Genomic DNA, 15242 nt, shown 5'->3' with positions numbered 1-15242 from the left:
TGTCTTATAACTGTGTCCATCCAAGAAGAATTTGCTTCAGGAACTTTTAAACATGCCAAAGCTGAAGCTTTTATGATGAAGTCATTGACAGAAATTTTGCTTTTTCCTTCTAACATCTGTAAAGACAAGAAATCATGGTAGTCTGGGAGAGTGGGGCAGGAGGATCCCAAGATCAAGCCCAACCTGGGCAACCTAGAAACTTGGTGAGACCCTTTCTCAAAATAAAAATTTAAAAAGTTAAAAGGGGGTGAGGATAGGTCAATGGGAAGGCCTAGGTTCAATCTTCAGTTTACTGAAGAAAACAAACCAACCAACCAACCTACCTTTAACTATATACATAATCTTGACAACAGACTGAATCAAAATGTACAAATGACCTATGGTAGAAAAATGAAATGAAACCAAAACCTGGCACCTTGTTTGATATAGGCATTAAAAGCTACAAACGAGCTGCTAAGCACTGTTTTAGCAATATCCCACATATGGTTTATCTTCATTTTCTTTCAACTCCACCAATCTAAAACTTGGTTCTTTTAAAAGATCAACCAAATGACAACCACAAGGACAAATGTTTGCCCAAGAAAAAGAGAGAAGATTCAGGACTGGGGATTTAGCTCAATGTGTCACCGCCTGCCTTGCAAGTGCAAGGTCCTGAGTTCAATTGCCGGTACCAAAAAAAAAAAAAAGAGAAGATTCAAATTCCTAAAATCAGGAGTGAAGTAGGGGACATCACTGGCTACCTTATACAAATAAAAGAATTTTATGTCTAAAACATTGTGAACAACCATATGCCAACAAATTAGCTAACCAATATTAAATGAACAAATTCCCAGGAAGATACAAACTAAAATTGAACCAACAAAAAATAGAAACTTTGAATAAACTTAAAACTAGTAAAGATCAATTTTAAACTACCACAAAGACTAGACCTAAATGACTTCATTGGTTAACTCTTTCTTGTTAATTCGCACCAGCCTAGACTACACAGTGAGACTCTGCCTCAAACAACAACAAAAACTTATTCCCCCTATGATCAAGAAGATGAGGATGTTCACTCTTTTCACTTCTGTTCAACATCAAATTAGAGATAGCCAGGCATGGTGGCATACACCTGCAATCCCATCACTGGCAAGGCTGAGGCAAGAAGATTGCCACAAGTTCGAGACCAGCCTGGGCTACACGGTGAGTTCAAGACCAACCCGAATTACATAGTGAGATCCTGTCTTAAAAAACGAAAAGAAAAAAAAAGTTAAAACTGAAAATTATAAAACGTTTACAAGGAAATATAAGTGTATGTCTTCATAACCTTAGATTAGACAATGTATTTTAGATATAATGCAAAAACACAAAGGACAAAACAGATAAATTGGACATAATATTAAAATTTTTATGCTTCAAAAGATACCATCTACAAAGCAAAGACAACCTATACAATGAAGAACAATTTTGCAAATCATTAATCTCTAATAAGGCATATGTACAGCCTATAAAGATATCTTATATATAATTACAAAGATAACACAATTTAAAAATAAAGGATCTGAATTGCGCCTCCCTTGCAACCACAAAGTCCTGAGTTTGATTCCTGGTACCAAAAATAAAAAGGATCTGAATAGACATCCCACAGAGAGGTAAGAATGCCAATACGCCCATGAAAGATATTCCATCTCATTACTAATCAGGGCAATGCAAATCAAAACCATAACGAGATAATACTTCAAATTCACCAGGATGGCTACAATCAAAAAAAGACAGATAATGCAAACACTGTTGAAAATATGATGAAATCAGAACTCTCACATACTGCTGATGTGGATGTAAAATGGTAAGCCCACATCAGAAAACAGTCAAAAAGTTAAAACACAGGGCTGGGAGTGTAGCTCAATGATAAAGTCATGCAAAAGACCCTGGATTTGTCCCAGTACCACAAAAGGAAGCAATAAAAAACAGATATAGAATTACCATATGATCCAGCTATTCCTAGGTATATACCCAAGAGAAATAAAAATGTATGCCCCAATAAAAGTTTGTATATAAAAATTTATAGCAGCATTATTCATGATGGGTAAGACATGGAAACAACACAAATGTCCATCAACTAATAAACAGCTAAACAAAATGTGATATCCATATAATGGAATACTACTTAGCAACTTTAAAAAATTAAGTACTTGGGGCTGGGAATTTAGCTCAGTGGCACCGTGCCTGCCTCACAAGAGCCAGGTCCTGAGTTCGGTCCCTGGTACCAAAAAAAATTACTAATACATGCTGCAACACAGATGAACCTTGAAAACATGCCAAAGGAAAGAAGGCATTCAGAAAAAAACACAATTTGTATGATTTTTTTAATAGAATATATTTATAATAGGTGAATCTACAGAGAAAAATAGTAAGTGGTTTCTTAAGACTAGGGAAGATGGGAGAGTTGGATGGATTATGGCTAAGGAGTATAAGATCTCTTTTTGGAGGGTGATGAGAATGTTCTAAAATGTATTGTGATGAGAGTTATAACAAGTCTGTGAATATACTAAAAGCAACTGAATTGTACACTTTACATAAGTGAATACTATGGTATTATTACAATGGTTTGAATTATATATCAATAAGTTATTCAAAATAATTGAATATATTGAACATATCTGCCAAAGTTCCAACTAAATTATGAGAAAAAAGTTTGAATATTTTGACAATAAAAGTCTGCCATTATCTTTAATCTCTATAGTTTATTTACAAAGATCTGTTGCTACTTCCTTCATGCATTCAGTCATATATTGCACATTTTGAGAGCCTGCTGTATTCTGGGTGCAGAAAGCTAAAGCTAGGTATGAAAGAGTGAACAAAAAGGGCGAAAATTCTGTTCTCATGGCACTTATACTCTCAAAGGGAAAAGGAATAAGTAAAACATATAGGCAATGTTAAGTGCTAAGGAGAAAAATAGAGAAGGAGAACTAAGGGTAGAAAGAAAGTACAATTTTAGAATAATGGAGACCAGAGAAGGTGATAGTCAAACCCTTAAAGAGGTAAAAAAAGAAAGCCATGTGGATACCAGAGGCTCCATGCAGGGAGAACATCAAGTACAAAGGACCTAGGTAGGAGTGTCAAGGAACAGCAGGACAACCACTGTGTCTGCAGTGGACAGAGCATGTGGGAAAACACAGAAGAGGTCAGAGAGACTATAAATACCCTGCAAAAGACAGCATGTGCCACACTACGAAGTTCGGCTTTCATTTTTCACTTCCCTGAAATTATCTTTCATATCCCTCTCACCTACTCCTTTTTTTGTTTTTTGTTTTTTGAGTCAGGGTCTTGCTGTGTAGGCCAGGCTAGCCTTGAACTCACTATGTACCCAGACTGGGCTCAAACTCACGGTAATCCTCCTGCCTCAGCCTCCTGAGTTCTGTGATTACAGGCATGCACCACCATGCCCAGCTAGTCCTTCTTAAAATACTGCTATTATCATGTCACATTACTGATCAAAAACATAAGGGTTTCTTAGTGTTCAACTCATCAAATCCAAATTCCAAATCCCTTATAAATTAAGATCTTCCTTAAGGTGACTTTCTGTGTATCTGCTCTAGGAAGAGGTGCTCTTTCTCTCTGAAATAAGCTACATTTATTTTCCTTTTTTTTCAGTGATGCTGGGGACTGAACCCAGAAGCCTACACATGCTAGGCAAGCACTATAAGCTACATCCCTGCCTCTTTTTATTTTTATTTTGGGACAAAGTCTCACTAAATTTCCCAAACTGGGCTTGAACTCACAATCCTCTTTCTCACCTGCCAAGCAATTGGGATTCAGTTATGTGCACCCAGCTTATTTTCATTTCTTCAACTTCTCTGCCAATCCAAACACTTTTATTTTTCATGATCCAACCAAGTTTGTACTGTACCATTATGAATTTCCCAGTACTCTCACTGGTCTCCCCCTTCTCTGACCTCCTGCAACACTTAACTGATCCAAATGAATATTTTTACTTTAATAAAAATTACATTCCCTCTTTTTCACATGAATTATCTCCCCAACTAGATTATAAAATCATAGTGAAGAAAGACAGTGTCTATGCACTCTGTGTTCCCGATAGTGCCTTATGCCAAACACTAAGTAGGAATGTGGTGCTCTACTCTAAATAAAGAGTAAATATAGTGTTTCTTACTCACCAAGAGACTCAAGTATCTCCTCACACAGACTTTGCTAGACTAAAATCTATCTGTGGCAAAGTCACCTTTAAGCGATTTTAATCACAGATTTGGAAGATGAAAATTCTCTAGGATATTCTCTGCAAGCTAAAACTAAGATGACAGCCTGGTATGGTGGCACAGGCCTGAAATCCCAGACTCGGGAGGTTGAGGCAGGAGGAGTGCTTCAAGTTCGAGGCCAGCCTGAATTACACAGCAAGAACCTGTCTCAAAAAAATGACATTCATTTTCTATCACTAACTGGCATACTATAAGAAAATATAAATGTTGAACTTGGCATGGTAGCACATGCCTGTAATCCCAGCACTCTGGGAGGCTAAGGCAGGAAGATCAGAAGTCCAAGGCCAGCCTGGGCTGTTTAGTGTCTTAATGGGACCTTGTCTCAAAAATTTTTAAAAGACTGGGTATAGCTCAGTGTAAAGGCCCTACATTCAATCACTAGCACTAAACTAAAAGCAAATATCTAGTGAGGAAAGACAGAATTTTCATAAGTTACAGAGTTGGAATTTTCATAAGCATTACCTTATTAAGTTCTTTCCGTACCAACAAAACTTCTCCCATATTTACATCAATAGAAAGGTAATAATGAGGTATAGTTTGCTTTGACTGTATTAACCGCTGTGCAATAACCTAAAAGCAAAGAGATTGAAAAGTCAATTATCTTAAATTGACAGAATACCTTAAGTAATTCAGGTCTCCATTTTCCTCTTCACTCTGCTCCCTAGTAAGACTCATCTCAAGCATTATCAGAATTGGAGGAAGAAGAATTGCACCATCACTTTACATCTTCTAATAGATTTAATCAAAACAGTGTTTGCATCCTAAGTATTCACCTTACCAAACCAAACTTCCCTTAAACTAATATTATAAACTAATATTATCTAATATTCCCAACTGAAAAGGTTTCTGCTAGTGTTTTAAACTATGAATGCAATTAAATAGCCAGAGTAAAGATACCTCAAAAGCTTTGGTTCTAGATTATGGTAATGCACTTACTCGGCGAATGTTGCTGATCGGGATATCTGTGAAGATACCTGTAGGAACAGGTGCCACCCCAGGACTTGGGGGAGGCACAGCAGCTGCTGGGGCCTATGGGGGAAAGAAAAAGCTCTTAGTAACTACAGTTCAATCTTAACATATATAGCTATGAAGGACTACAAGTGACCCTTTATAGATAGCAAAGTGGAAAATGAACATTTTTAGAAGAATGACTAGTTCTAGCCCCATAGAGTAAAAAGGACTGGATGAGACAACTTATTTAAGAGTTTTGTTTTTAAATTTTTTACTTGGAATACTGAAATCATGTTTTTTGGGCTTTTGTTTTGATGTCTTGTTTTTGGTACCAGGGATCAAACTCGGGACCTTGCACTTGCAAGGCAGGCACTGGAACCACTGAGCTAAATTCCCAGCCCTTGATGTCTTTTTCGTTTGTTTGTTTTCTGAGACGGAGTCTTGCTGTGTAGTTCAGATCAGCCCTGAACTCACTATGTAGCCCAGGGTCCCCTTGAACTCATGGCAATTCTCCTGCCTCAGCCTCCCGAGTGCTGGGATTAAAGGGATATGCCTCCATGCCCGGCTGAAGTCATGTTTTGAGTGTCATCTTTCTTTGAGCCAGAATATATGCCATGACCAGTTTATATAAAAAAAATTTCTTGGACTGCTCAGTGGCACAGTGCCTGCCTGGCAAGTGTGAGGTCCTAAATTCAATCCCTGGTACCAAAAAAGAAAAAAAATTTCTTTTTGGAAAATTATCTTTATGAAAAGCAATCAAATCGTTCTTAAATTGAAAGAACTGATATTAAATATAAACAAACTAATCCACTATCCTTGATGACATTAACAAGGAAAAATCTTTCATTTCAAACATCTGGGTAACTGAATCATTTTCTTTACTTTTACTGATTATCTTAGCACCTTAACCAAATAAAACTTGAACATATGAATTTAGTCTCTGGGTGGACTAATTAACTACATAAACCCTAGACAACCAACTTGCAAGCATGCTTTTAAAAATGGGCTGAATGATAAGGAGAGGGTGTTTCAGGAAAAACTATCACTACTCAAAACACAATTTGGCATACATGTCACTATGGTATATCACCTCTGACTTTGTATATACTGTATATGATAGCACACAAGTATCTAAGTATTGTCAAGCCACTGAAATTAGAAAAAAACTTCTGGTTGAACACTTCACTCATAAATAATGTATGAAATGGTCTTACATGGAGTACAATGTAGTTTGCAGAGATAACTGCAAAAAAATAAGAGCCAAATAGAACTCACAGGAGCAGCTTTAGCAGGCACAAAAGAGTCAATGTCCTTTTTGATGATTCTGCCATCTGGTCCTGTCCCTGGAAGAAATATACAAGTACCACATATATGACAGCAGGCCTCTGGAGGTCAACACTGTGATCCTCAAGTGAAAGTTCCTAAAGGTTTGTTACCAAAAGCATTCTGAAGGATCACAGCTTTAGCATTGCCCCTAAGATGTTCTCTCAGAACGCCAGCTCTTGTTAATTATTCATTTTAATTCAGACTATCCTTGCTTATTCAATAGTGGCTCTATTGTAAATACTATTTTATCTATTTCTCTTTCAGAGTTTTGTTTAATTAGATTACATTTGGTTTTTTAAAAAATTTCTTTTAAATTGGGAAATACTGACATAGGATACATCTAAAGGAAAACTAGCTGTCCCTTTCTGGTTAGCTTAAAAAAAATTCACCTTTTCTGAACCATGAAATAGAGACTCTCTTGGCCATAAAAAATTCCTTTCTATATGGTTAACAGATATGATAATTTCTCTGTACAAACTGGGCAAGACAATTATTTCACCCCAAAATAGCATAAAGTTAATTACAATTATCTTATTTTTAGAATCTTTCATTCCCCATGTTTTTGTTTATGTTTTTCTGTACTGGGGATTGCACTCAGGGCTTCACACTGAGCTATATCCCCAGCCCTTTTCTGAGACAGAGTCTCACTGAATAGGACAGGCTGGGCTCGAACTTGGGATCTTCCTGCCTGAGTCTCCCACAGTGCTGGGATTACAGGCAGGTGCCACCATCCCTGGTTTATTTGCTATGTAGTCTCCATCATTCACAGCTTTCTCACAATAGTCAGGACTAAGCAGGCCTACGGTTAGAGACAATGAAGGAAGCAGATACAATGCCACATATGAGAAAGGACCTTCAAAGTTTTCTCAAAAGGTTTAATTTTATTTTTCTTCAATTTCCCTCTCTCCTCCCATCTATAACTTCTTAGGATTAATTTCAGACCCTAGGAAGTAATCCTGACCTTGAATTCTAAGCAGTTTCAGAATTTAGTTATTATACCTTTTACAATGGCCCACTTCTAGAAAAAATTCGATCAAACTGGTTCATCTGCCCCCACAGCAGACTTTTAAAAGATTTCTCGTGTGCAATTCTCCCCAATCCTTTTCCTTCATTAGGAACACTAAGTTGTCTAGGACCGTTCATCCTCACCAGGAGCTCTACAACAGAGGTGGCAGGGCCCCCATTAGATTTCTCTCCTTCATAAAAGACCAAAACCATAAACTCCCCTTATAACCAAGGCTGAGCCAGACACCACTTCATGCAGCCCTTTAAGTGGAGGAAACCTATAGCAACACCCGCCTTATTCAGCCATTTATGAGAATTTTCAGACCAAAAGGAGTCAGCTAAAACCTAATTTTAATCTATCTCCTTAAGAAGGCACAACAGGAAATCATAAAGCAATGTGGCATAAAGGGAAGAACACTGAACTAGCAATACAATATGTTGGGCTCTTGCCACACACAAACAAGAGACAGATAACACAAACAAGACAGATTAACTACAATCACTTAGTCTGATGTGGTCTTCCTTCTCATAGGCAGGATGCTTATAATACCGGCCCCTACTCACAAGAATGTTATAGAAACAAAGTGGGATACTGACACAAACAATGCTTTGCACCAGACAAATAGGAAATATATGGGTAGCCTATAAGGGGTTAGGCCTTAACATAGTATATCCCTAAGTCATATTCTGGTCAAATATGCTAAGTAATCTGTCCCTCTATTGAACTTTTCCCTTCCTGGAATTATTTTTTCTCCCTTTCTTATCTCAAGTTGTCCAGAGTTGCCCAGGGTTGAAATGTGGGCTAAATGTCACCTCTTCTTTCTCTATTCCACCTCCAAATCTTCCTCCTCCTCTCATAAACCTCAATTCCCTTTGCAGTTCACGCTATCTGGCTAATTCTCATTCACCAACTCATAATGACTCCCATTCATTCAATGAATATGCATCCTGACCTTTGTCTTTTTGAAAACCACAATCTACTCAATACCCAGACTTCTAAATTTTTTCACCTACTCAGCTCCAACTTTTCCCTCCTACCCACAGGAGCCCAACTTCTCAGGTCAAACTTGTACTTAAACATTTCTGAAACCTGAAATTCCTCTGATTGCCATCCTGTGGTATAACAAAAAATATATTTGGTCCTAGCCAATTATGGTGGCATAAACCTGTAATCTTAGCTACTTAGAAGTCTGAGGCAGGAGGATCACCAAGTTCAAGGCCAGCCTGAGCAATTTAGTGAGACCTTGACTTCAAAAAACTAAAAAAATAAAAAGCTGGAGATGTAGCTCACCACCTGCTAGACTCAAAACCCAGCTACCACAAAGGGGAAAAATTGGTCTGTTTCAGGTTCCTGGAACAAACTCCAAAAACCTTTGGGACTACCTGAATGATAAGTATTGTTCACAAGTCCCTTCACACCATAGCAGAGTTTATGCTAATAGGTCACTCAGAGTAGAGCTCACAGATAGCTATCAAGATAGGGAATGGTTAGCAGAAAGACCACATACATGATTAAAGGATGACAACTTTCAGTCCCTGTCCCTCCTCTCTCTCCCATCTCCTTCCTTGTCTCTGTTCCACTCACTGGAAGGGGAAGAGAACTGGAAATTCAGTACAATGACTAATGACAAATGGTTTAGTCAATTATGTTTTTGTAATGATGTATCTAGGAAAATAAAAATTCTTAAACAGTGAGATTAGGAGAGCTTCCAGGTTGGTGAACACATCAATGTACTGAAGAGGTTAGTATGCCCAGAGATGGCATGGAAGCCCTGTGTGCCTCTCCCTATCACATCTTCCCCTATACATCTCTTCCTTTTGGCTGATTCTGAATTTTATCCTTTATAAACCAATAATAGTAGAAAGTCCTTTCCCAGGTCCTGCGAGTCATTCTAGCAACTTATTAAACGAGAGGACAGGGTCTTAGGAGCCCCTGAGTAACAGCTAATGAGTTAGACATACAAGGGGCCCCCATGCCTTGCAACTGGAAGATAGTCAATATCAAAATTGGATCAAATAGCTGGGCACCCAGTTGGTGTTAGAGAATTGATGGTTATAGGGAAAAAATTCAAATATTTGGTGTCAGAAAACACCACACAATCACTGATGCTCGAGCTCACTTAGCCTAGACTGCTCCCCTCTCCCACTCCAAAATCTCTTTGACCTCATCAGGACTCCACTGACTCTTGTACTCTCATTATCCATGTCCTTCCCCTCACCTTCACTTCCCTCCTAACCCAGCTTACACTCTGTATGGGTTACTGCTATAATCACTCTCTTGCAAAACACTAAAACTATTATTGTCATCTCAGTGCCAGCACCAGAGTAGTTTAATGTTGCTAGGGAAAAAAAGTATGGAGCTGGCTGACTGTACTATAAGTTTAGAACCACAAACCTAAAATGAACACAAAAAATTGTACAAAAATTCAATTGTTTTCTCTAAATTCACCTTCAGAAACTCTGAGAAGACTGCTCTATGATCTCTCCAACCTCAACATTCCTCAGACCCACTCTCCAGCTGATACCTTCATTTCATACTTTACTGATCAAACAGTTACAACCAGAGGAGTCCTCTTTATATTCTACCACCAATCTGATAAACCCCTCATCCTACATTCTCTTCTCTCCTATAAAGAGATAAAATGTCCTCAACTCTTTTAAAGGCCAATTCTATTTTTTCTTGTATTTTTTTTTTGTTTTTTGGTACCAGGGATCAAACTCAGGTCCTTAAGCTTTCGAGGCAGGCAGCAGAACCGCTGAGCTAAATCTCCAGCTCTTTCTTGTATTCTTAAGAACTTTGTCCCTTGCCAAATCACCCTGCTACATAATCCCTTTCTGTGTCTTCCACTGATCATTTTCTATTCAACCACAGATTCTCATTTTTGCACGGCAATGGACAACTGGAAATGGCTGAAGACATTTTTGGCTGACATGAGGAGTGTTTGCTACTACCCTATGGGGCCAAGAATTTCAATTAACACTTTACTATGTACAGAACACATCTCTCACGACAAGGAATTTCTGGCCAAAATGTCAACAGTGCCAGCTGAGAAATCTACTACCACTCATCTTCTAAGCCACCTTGAGTCCACATCCCATTAAAGCTACACCTTTACTTCTACACCTTTCTTCAGAGCAAATATTCTTCAATGCCATCTCCACTTCTTCACCGACTTTCCACCTATCCAGACTGGGTTTCATCCCACCTTTTGAAATTACTGCTGTCAAGTCCCTATATTTAATCCTTGACTAAAGTCTGTTAACTTTAGGTTAAAAAAATGTATCTTAATGTATCCATTTCCTTTTATATATTTCTATTTTCATCACCCTTGGCTGAACTAGCAACATCAGTTCCAGTCACAGCATCTTAACAGGTGTCTTGGTTTTCATTTAATTTATTTCCTTGAAGAAAATAAAATGAGCGTTTAAAAATATACATCATCAAGCTGGGTGCAGTGGTACACACCTGTAATCCCAGCACTCTGGAAGGCTGACGCAGGAAGATCACAAGTTCAATCAGCCTGGACAACTTAGTGAGACCCTGTCTCAAAATAAAAAATAAAAAAAGTCTGGGGACGTAGCTCAATACAAAGGCCCTGGTATAATCCTCAGTAACACCAAACAAACAAAAAAACCAAGAAAAACAAAAATAACAACCAAAAACCCAAACAAACAAAAACCACTTTCTTGCCTAAGTCTTTCAATGGTTTCCTGATTCCCTATTACACTGTAAATCATGGCTGGCTCATTGAGCTGACTTCTTATCTTTCAGATCAGATCACACATCACCTCATCAGAAGTCTTCCCCAGCTAAAAGCAGTCATGACTTAAAAAAAAATTATAAAAAATGCAGTCATGACTGCACACATATCTATCCTGTCACTCACTTGTTTATCACAATGATTATTTCTTTCTTTGCACTTAATTATCTTATTTAATAATAAAAAAGTGTTACCATGATGGCTAATACCTAGATTTCTTTCTCTGCATGGGTACTATTTAATTACTTTATTTAATCTTCACCATTTATTAGGTATTTTTATACACAAATGACAAAACTGAGATGCAAAAGGTCAGTTAGTATAAAACAGAGCTGACATTTAAACCTAAGCATTCTAGCTCCAGAGCACACTACTATGCTATATTTCATTTTGTTCCTTTTTTTTTTTTAATGGCAGAACCAAGGATTGAACCCAGAAACCCAGGGCTTACATATTGAACCATATTCCCAGCTCCCTTTTTTTTGGAGACAGGGTCTCACTACATTGTTAAATTGCCCAGGCTGGGCTTGAATTTATGAACCTCCTGCCTCAGCCTCCCAAAGTGCAGGGATTAGAGGCATACACTACAATGCCCTATGTTCACTTAATTCATTGTTACATAATTCACTTAATTATTGTCACATAAGCAACTAAAATTGAAATCTCATCCAACTTTTATAACTATTGTCTGTGCATCAAAAATATTTGTTTAAATAACAAATAATCACCTAACTCTGCCTCCATGGTAAGAACAGTGAGATTTTCCATTTACCTCTTTACCAAAGTAGTCAGTATTGCAGACTACCCAATAAATGGTCCTTCATATCTAAATTCAACAGATATAAACTAAATTTCAACTTCGCAACCCCATTCCATGGAAAGAGACTTACCTTTTACTTGTGTAAGGTCTATCCCTTTCTCTGCAGCCAACTTCTTTGCAAGAGGGCTAACAAACACCCTTCCCTTAGGTCCACCAGGAGTAGCCAGTGCAACAGGAGTGCCTGAGGGTGTAGGAGTTATAGGTTGGGGAATTGGAGGAACAGTTGCCACCTTTTGAAAAAAGTTACAAATTATTAATTCATAACTGCAGAACTGTCTGAAAGATTAAGAGTTTAGATTTTATGAAGTTCAAAGCTATTTTAATTAAATAATGTTCATATTCTTATACAAAGGGCATAATACACTTTTTCCCTCTTTAACCAACATCATATAGCTATATGAATAGGAAGAATACTTTAGGTCAAAGACAAAACAAAGTCATCTTACTCCATGACAACAAGGAGAGGTGGGGAATTTAATACTGCAGACTCATATACAAGATCTTTGTAGGGCAGGGGATTTAGGTCAGTGGTTCCGCCGCCTGCCTCGCAAGCACACGGTCTCGAGTTTGATCCCCGGTACCAAAAAAAAAAAAAGATTCTTATAGCTTTTCTTCACTTTAATCTCTTACCACTTTCTTAGTAAGTTCATCGCCAACATGGTTTTTGTGTTTACTTAACCTAATTTCAAAATACAAAATTATGCAATATGGTGCCATGTTAAAAGTATCTTAAATATACCAGTACTGCCACTTGTCAGTTCTCCATGAGTGTAGGGCAGTCAGAAATCAAGTCGTCTCTGACAGAAATGTCTAAATTCATGATTCCATTATCTGCAGAAGCTTCATTACAAATGTTATCTATGCTTAAAGTTAATACATGTTCACGTTACAGGTGTATAGTGTACAGTACAAAGTATACTAAATTCTGTGGAAAACAAGTCATGTCATGTCAAGGTTTCAATGTACTACAAAAATATGCTTAGCATACTATAATATATAAATACTGTATACTATATATAAAGACTAAACATGACAAGAGTTTATATAGTGAAATTGACAAAATGGGGAACAAAGCCCTACCTTCCATGAGCATATTTACACCCAAAACAGAAAGAGAACATGGTACTTCAGCTTTGTTCTCAGCAGGACTCAAGATAGCAGAGGGAAAATAGCTACAAGGATCAAACTACTGGCCATTAGATGGATGGCACAATGCAAAACAACACACTCCACATGTTTCCCCAAATGTGAATGCACTATCTTCTTCCTTATTCATCAGATCTTGGAGCTAAAAGGAGCCTAAGATATCACCTAATCAAATCCTTTTAATTCAGAAATGAACAGGATAAATGTTCTCTTGATCCTAGAAGCATACCTACCTGGGGTGGGGTAGGTGGTGGTGCTTGTGGTTTTAAATCAGTTACTTCAGTTGGCCTATAATCAGCAAATGCTGCTATATCAGCCTCTTTTTCTACAATGATGCAAAGAGGGGTCCCTAGAGGGACATCTCTTGTGCCTTCAGGAACCAGGATTTTGGCCAGATAACCTTCTTCCTGTACTTCAAAACCTTAAACAGAAAGAAAAAACATTACGGAATTTAAAAGACTCCACTATCCATAGTTTTAAGCATAGTTTTAAGAAAAAGGCCTTCATCAAACTGATTATACAGGGCCGGGAATTTAGCTCAGTGGTTCCACCACCTGCCTCGCAAGCGCAAGGACCCAAGTTCGATCCCCAGTACCAAAAAAACCCAAAACTGATTATACAGCCTTCCTGCAAGCTGTTTAACCTCTCTGTGGCTGGTTGTGGTGGTGCACACCTATAACGCCAGCACCCCTGGAGGCTGAGGAAGGGGGATCACAAGATCAAGCCCAGCAACTTAGTGAAATTTTGTCTCAAAATAAAAAATAAAAAAGCACCAGGGATGTATGGAACACAGTGCTAATAAGGACCCTGGGGTAAATAAATAAATAAATAAGGTCCTGGGTTCAATTCTCAGTACCAGAAGATAGAACAGGCATAATTATAGCACAGTCAGCCCTCCCTATCTACAGGTTCCACATCCTTGGATTCAAACAACTGTCGGGCTAGGGATTTAGCTCAGTGGTTCTGCAGCCTGGCTCAAAAGTGCAAGGTCCCGAGTTCGATCCCCAGTACCAAAAAAAAAAAAGGAAACAAACAACTGTAGTGCAAAGATTCTGCATTGTTGCTGAGATGTATTATATAATTAGGTCTATGATAACTGCATCTATCCTGAACATCTATAGACTTTTTCTCTATCATTCCCTAAATAATACAGTATAACAACCATTTATATAACATTGATGCTGTATTAGGTATTACAAGTAACCTAGAAATGATTTAAAGTATACGGTAGGGGTTCGGGGTGTAGATCAGACAAAGAAATCTTATTCAGCTCACAGAGGGGCCTGAGTTTAATTTCCGGCACCAAAAAAACCAAAAGCCAACAAACAAAAACATGCAGGAAGGTGTACAAAGATTATATTCACATATTGTGCCACTTCATAGAAAGTACTTGAATATCTACAGATTGCCAGGCATGGTTGTGCACACCTGTAATCCCAGCATATGAGAGGCTGAGGCAGGAGGATTGCTGAGAGTTTAAGGCCAGACTGGGCTACACAGTGAGTTCAAGGCCAGCCTGAACGATGTAGTGAGACCTTGTCTCAACAAAACAAAACAAAAAAAACCAAAAAAAACTAAAAGACGCTATCAGAAGTCAGGCAAGGTGGCACACACTAATCTCAGCACTCTCACTCTGAGAGGTTGAGAGGTTGAGGCAGGAGGATCCCAAGTTTGAGTCCAGCCTGGGCAACTCAGTGACTTGGGGAGATCTTGTCTCAAAATAAATAAAAAAGGTCTGGAGATGGAGCTCAGTGCTAAGGACAAGTTTTGCCTTCTAGGGTTTCCTTTAGTGGCAAATTATGGAGCAGAGGCAAGAAATTCATAATATCTATAAATATCATCACAAATACTTGATTGCCCATGTAAGGTTTGCTTCTAAGCTTAAAAATGAATTATAAACAGGGTAAATGAGTGGGCATGATAGCGCATGCCTGTAATCCCAGTACTCGGGAGGCTGAGGCAGGAGGATTGCTGCAA

General features: G+C 38.2%; 1 protein-coding gene across 1 annotated transcript in view; it reads right to left on the bottom strand.

Moving 5' to 3' along the window:
* Dlat (dihydrolipoamide S-acetyltransferase) overlaps window positions 1-15242 on the bottom strand; it is a 35009-nt gene that overhangs the window by 14661 nt on the left and 5106 nt on the right. The window contains exons 6-11 of the mRNA XM_004856566.4: window positions 13499-13686; window positions 12190-12349; window positions 6483-6550; window positions 5193-5285; window positions 4719-4826; window positions 1-116 (exon numbers count right to left, since the gene is read on the bottom strand). Of these exons, the coding sequence (XP_004856623.1) occupies window positions 1-116; window positions 4719-4826; window positions 5193-5285; window positions 6483-6550; window positions 12190-12349; window positions 13499-13686 (733 nt within the window). The remainder of the gene's footprint in view (window positions 117-4718; window positions 4827-5192; window positions 5286-6482; window positions 6551-12189; window positions 12350-13498; window positions 13687-15242) is intronic.

Source organism: Heterocephalus glaber, unplaced genomic scaffold (genome assembly GCF_053883595.1).
Source record: "Heterocephalus glaber isolate CG9 unplaced genomic scaffold, H.glaber_assembly_v1.0 deba00001429, whole genome shotgun sequence".
Taxonomy (NCBI): domain Eukaryota; kingdom Metazoa; phylum Chordata; class Mammalia; order Rodentia; family Bathyergidae; genus Heterocephalus; species Heterocephalus glaber.
The sequence above is the reverse complement of the archived record's forward strand: the minus strand, read 5'-3'. Positions and strand labels throughout refer to the sequence as shown.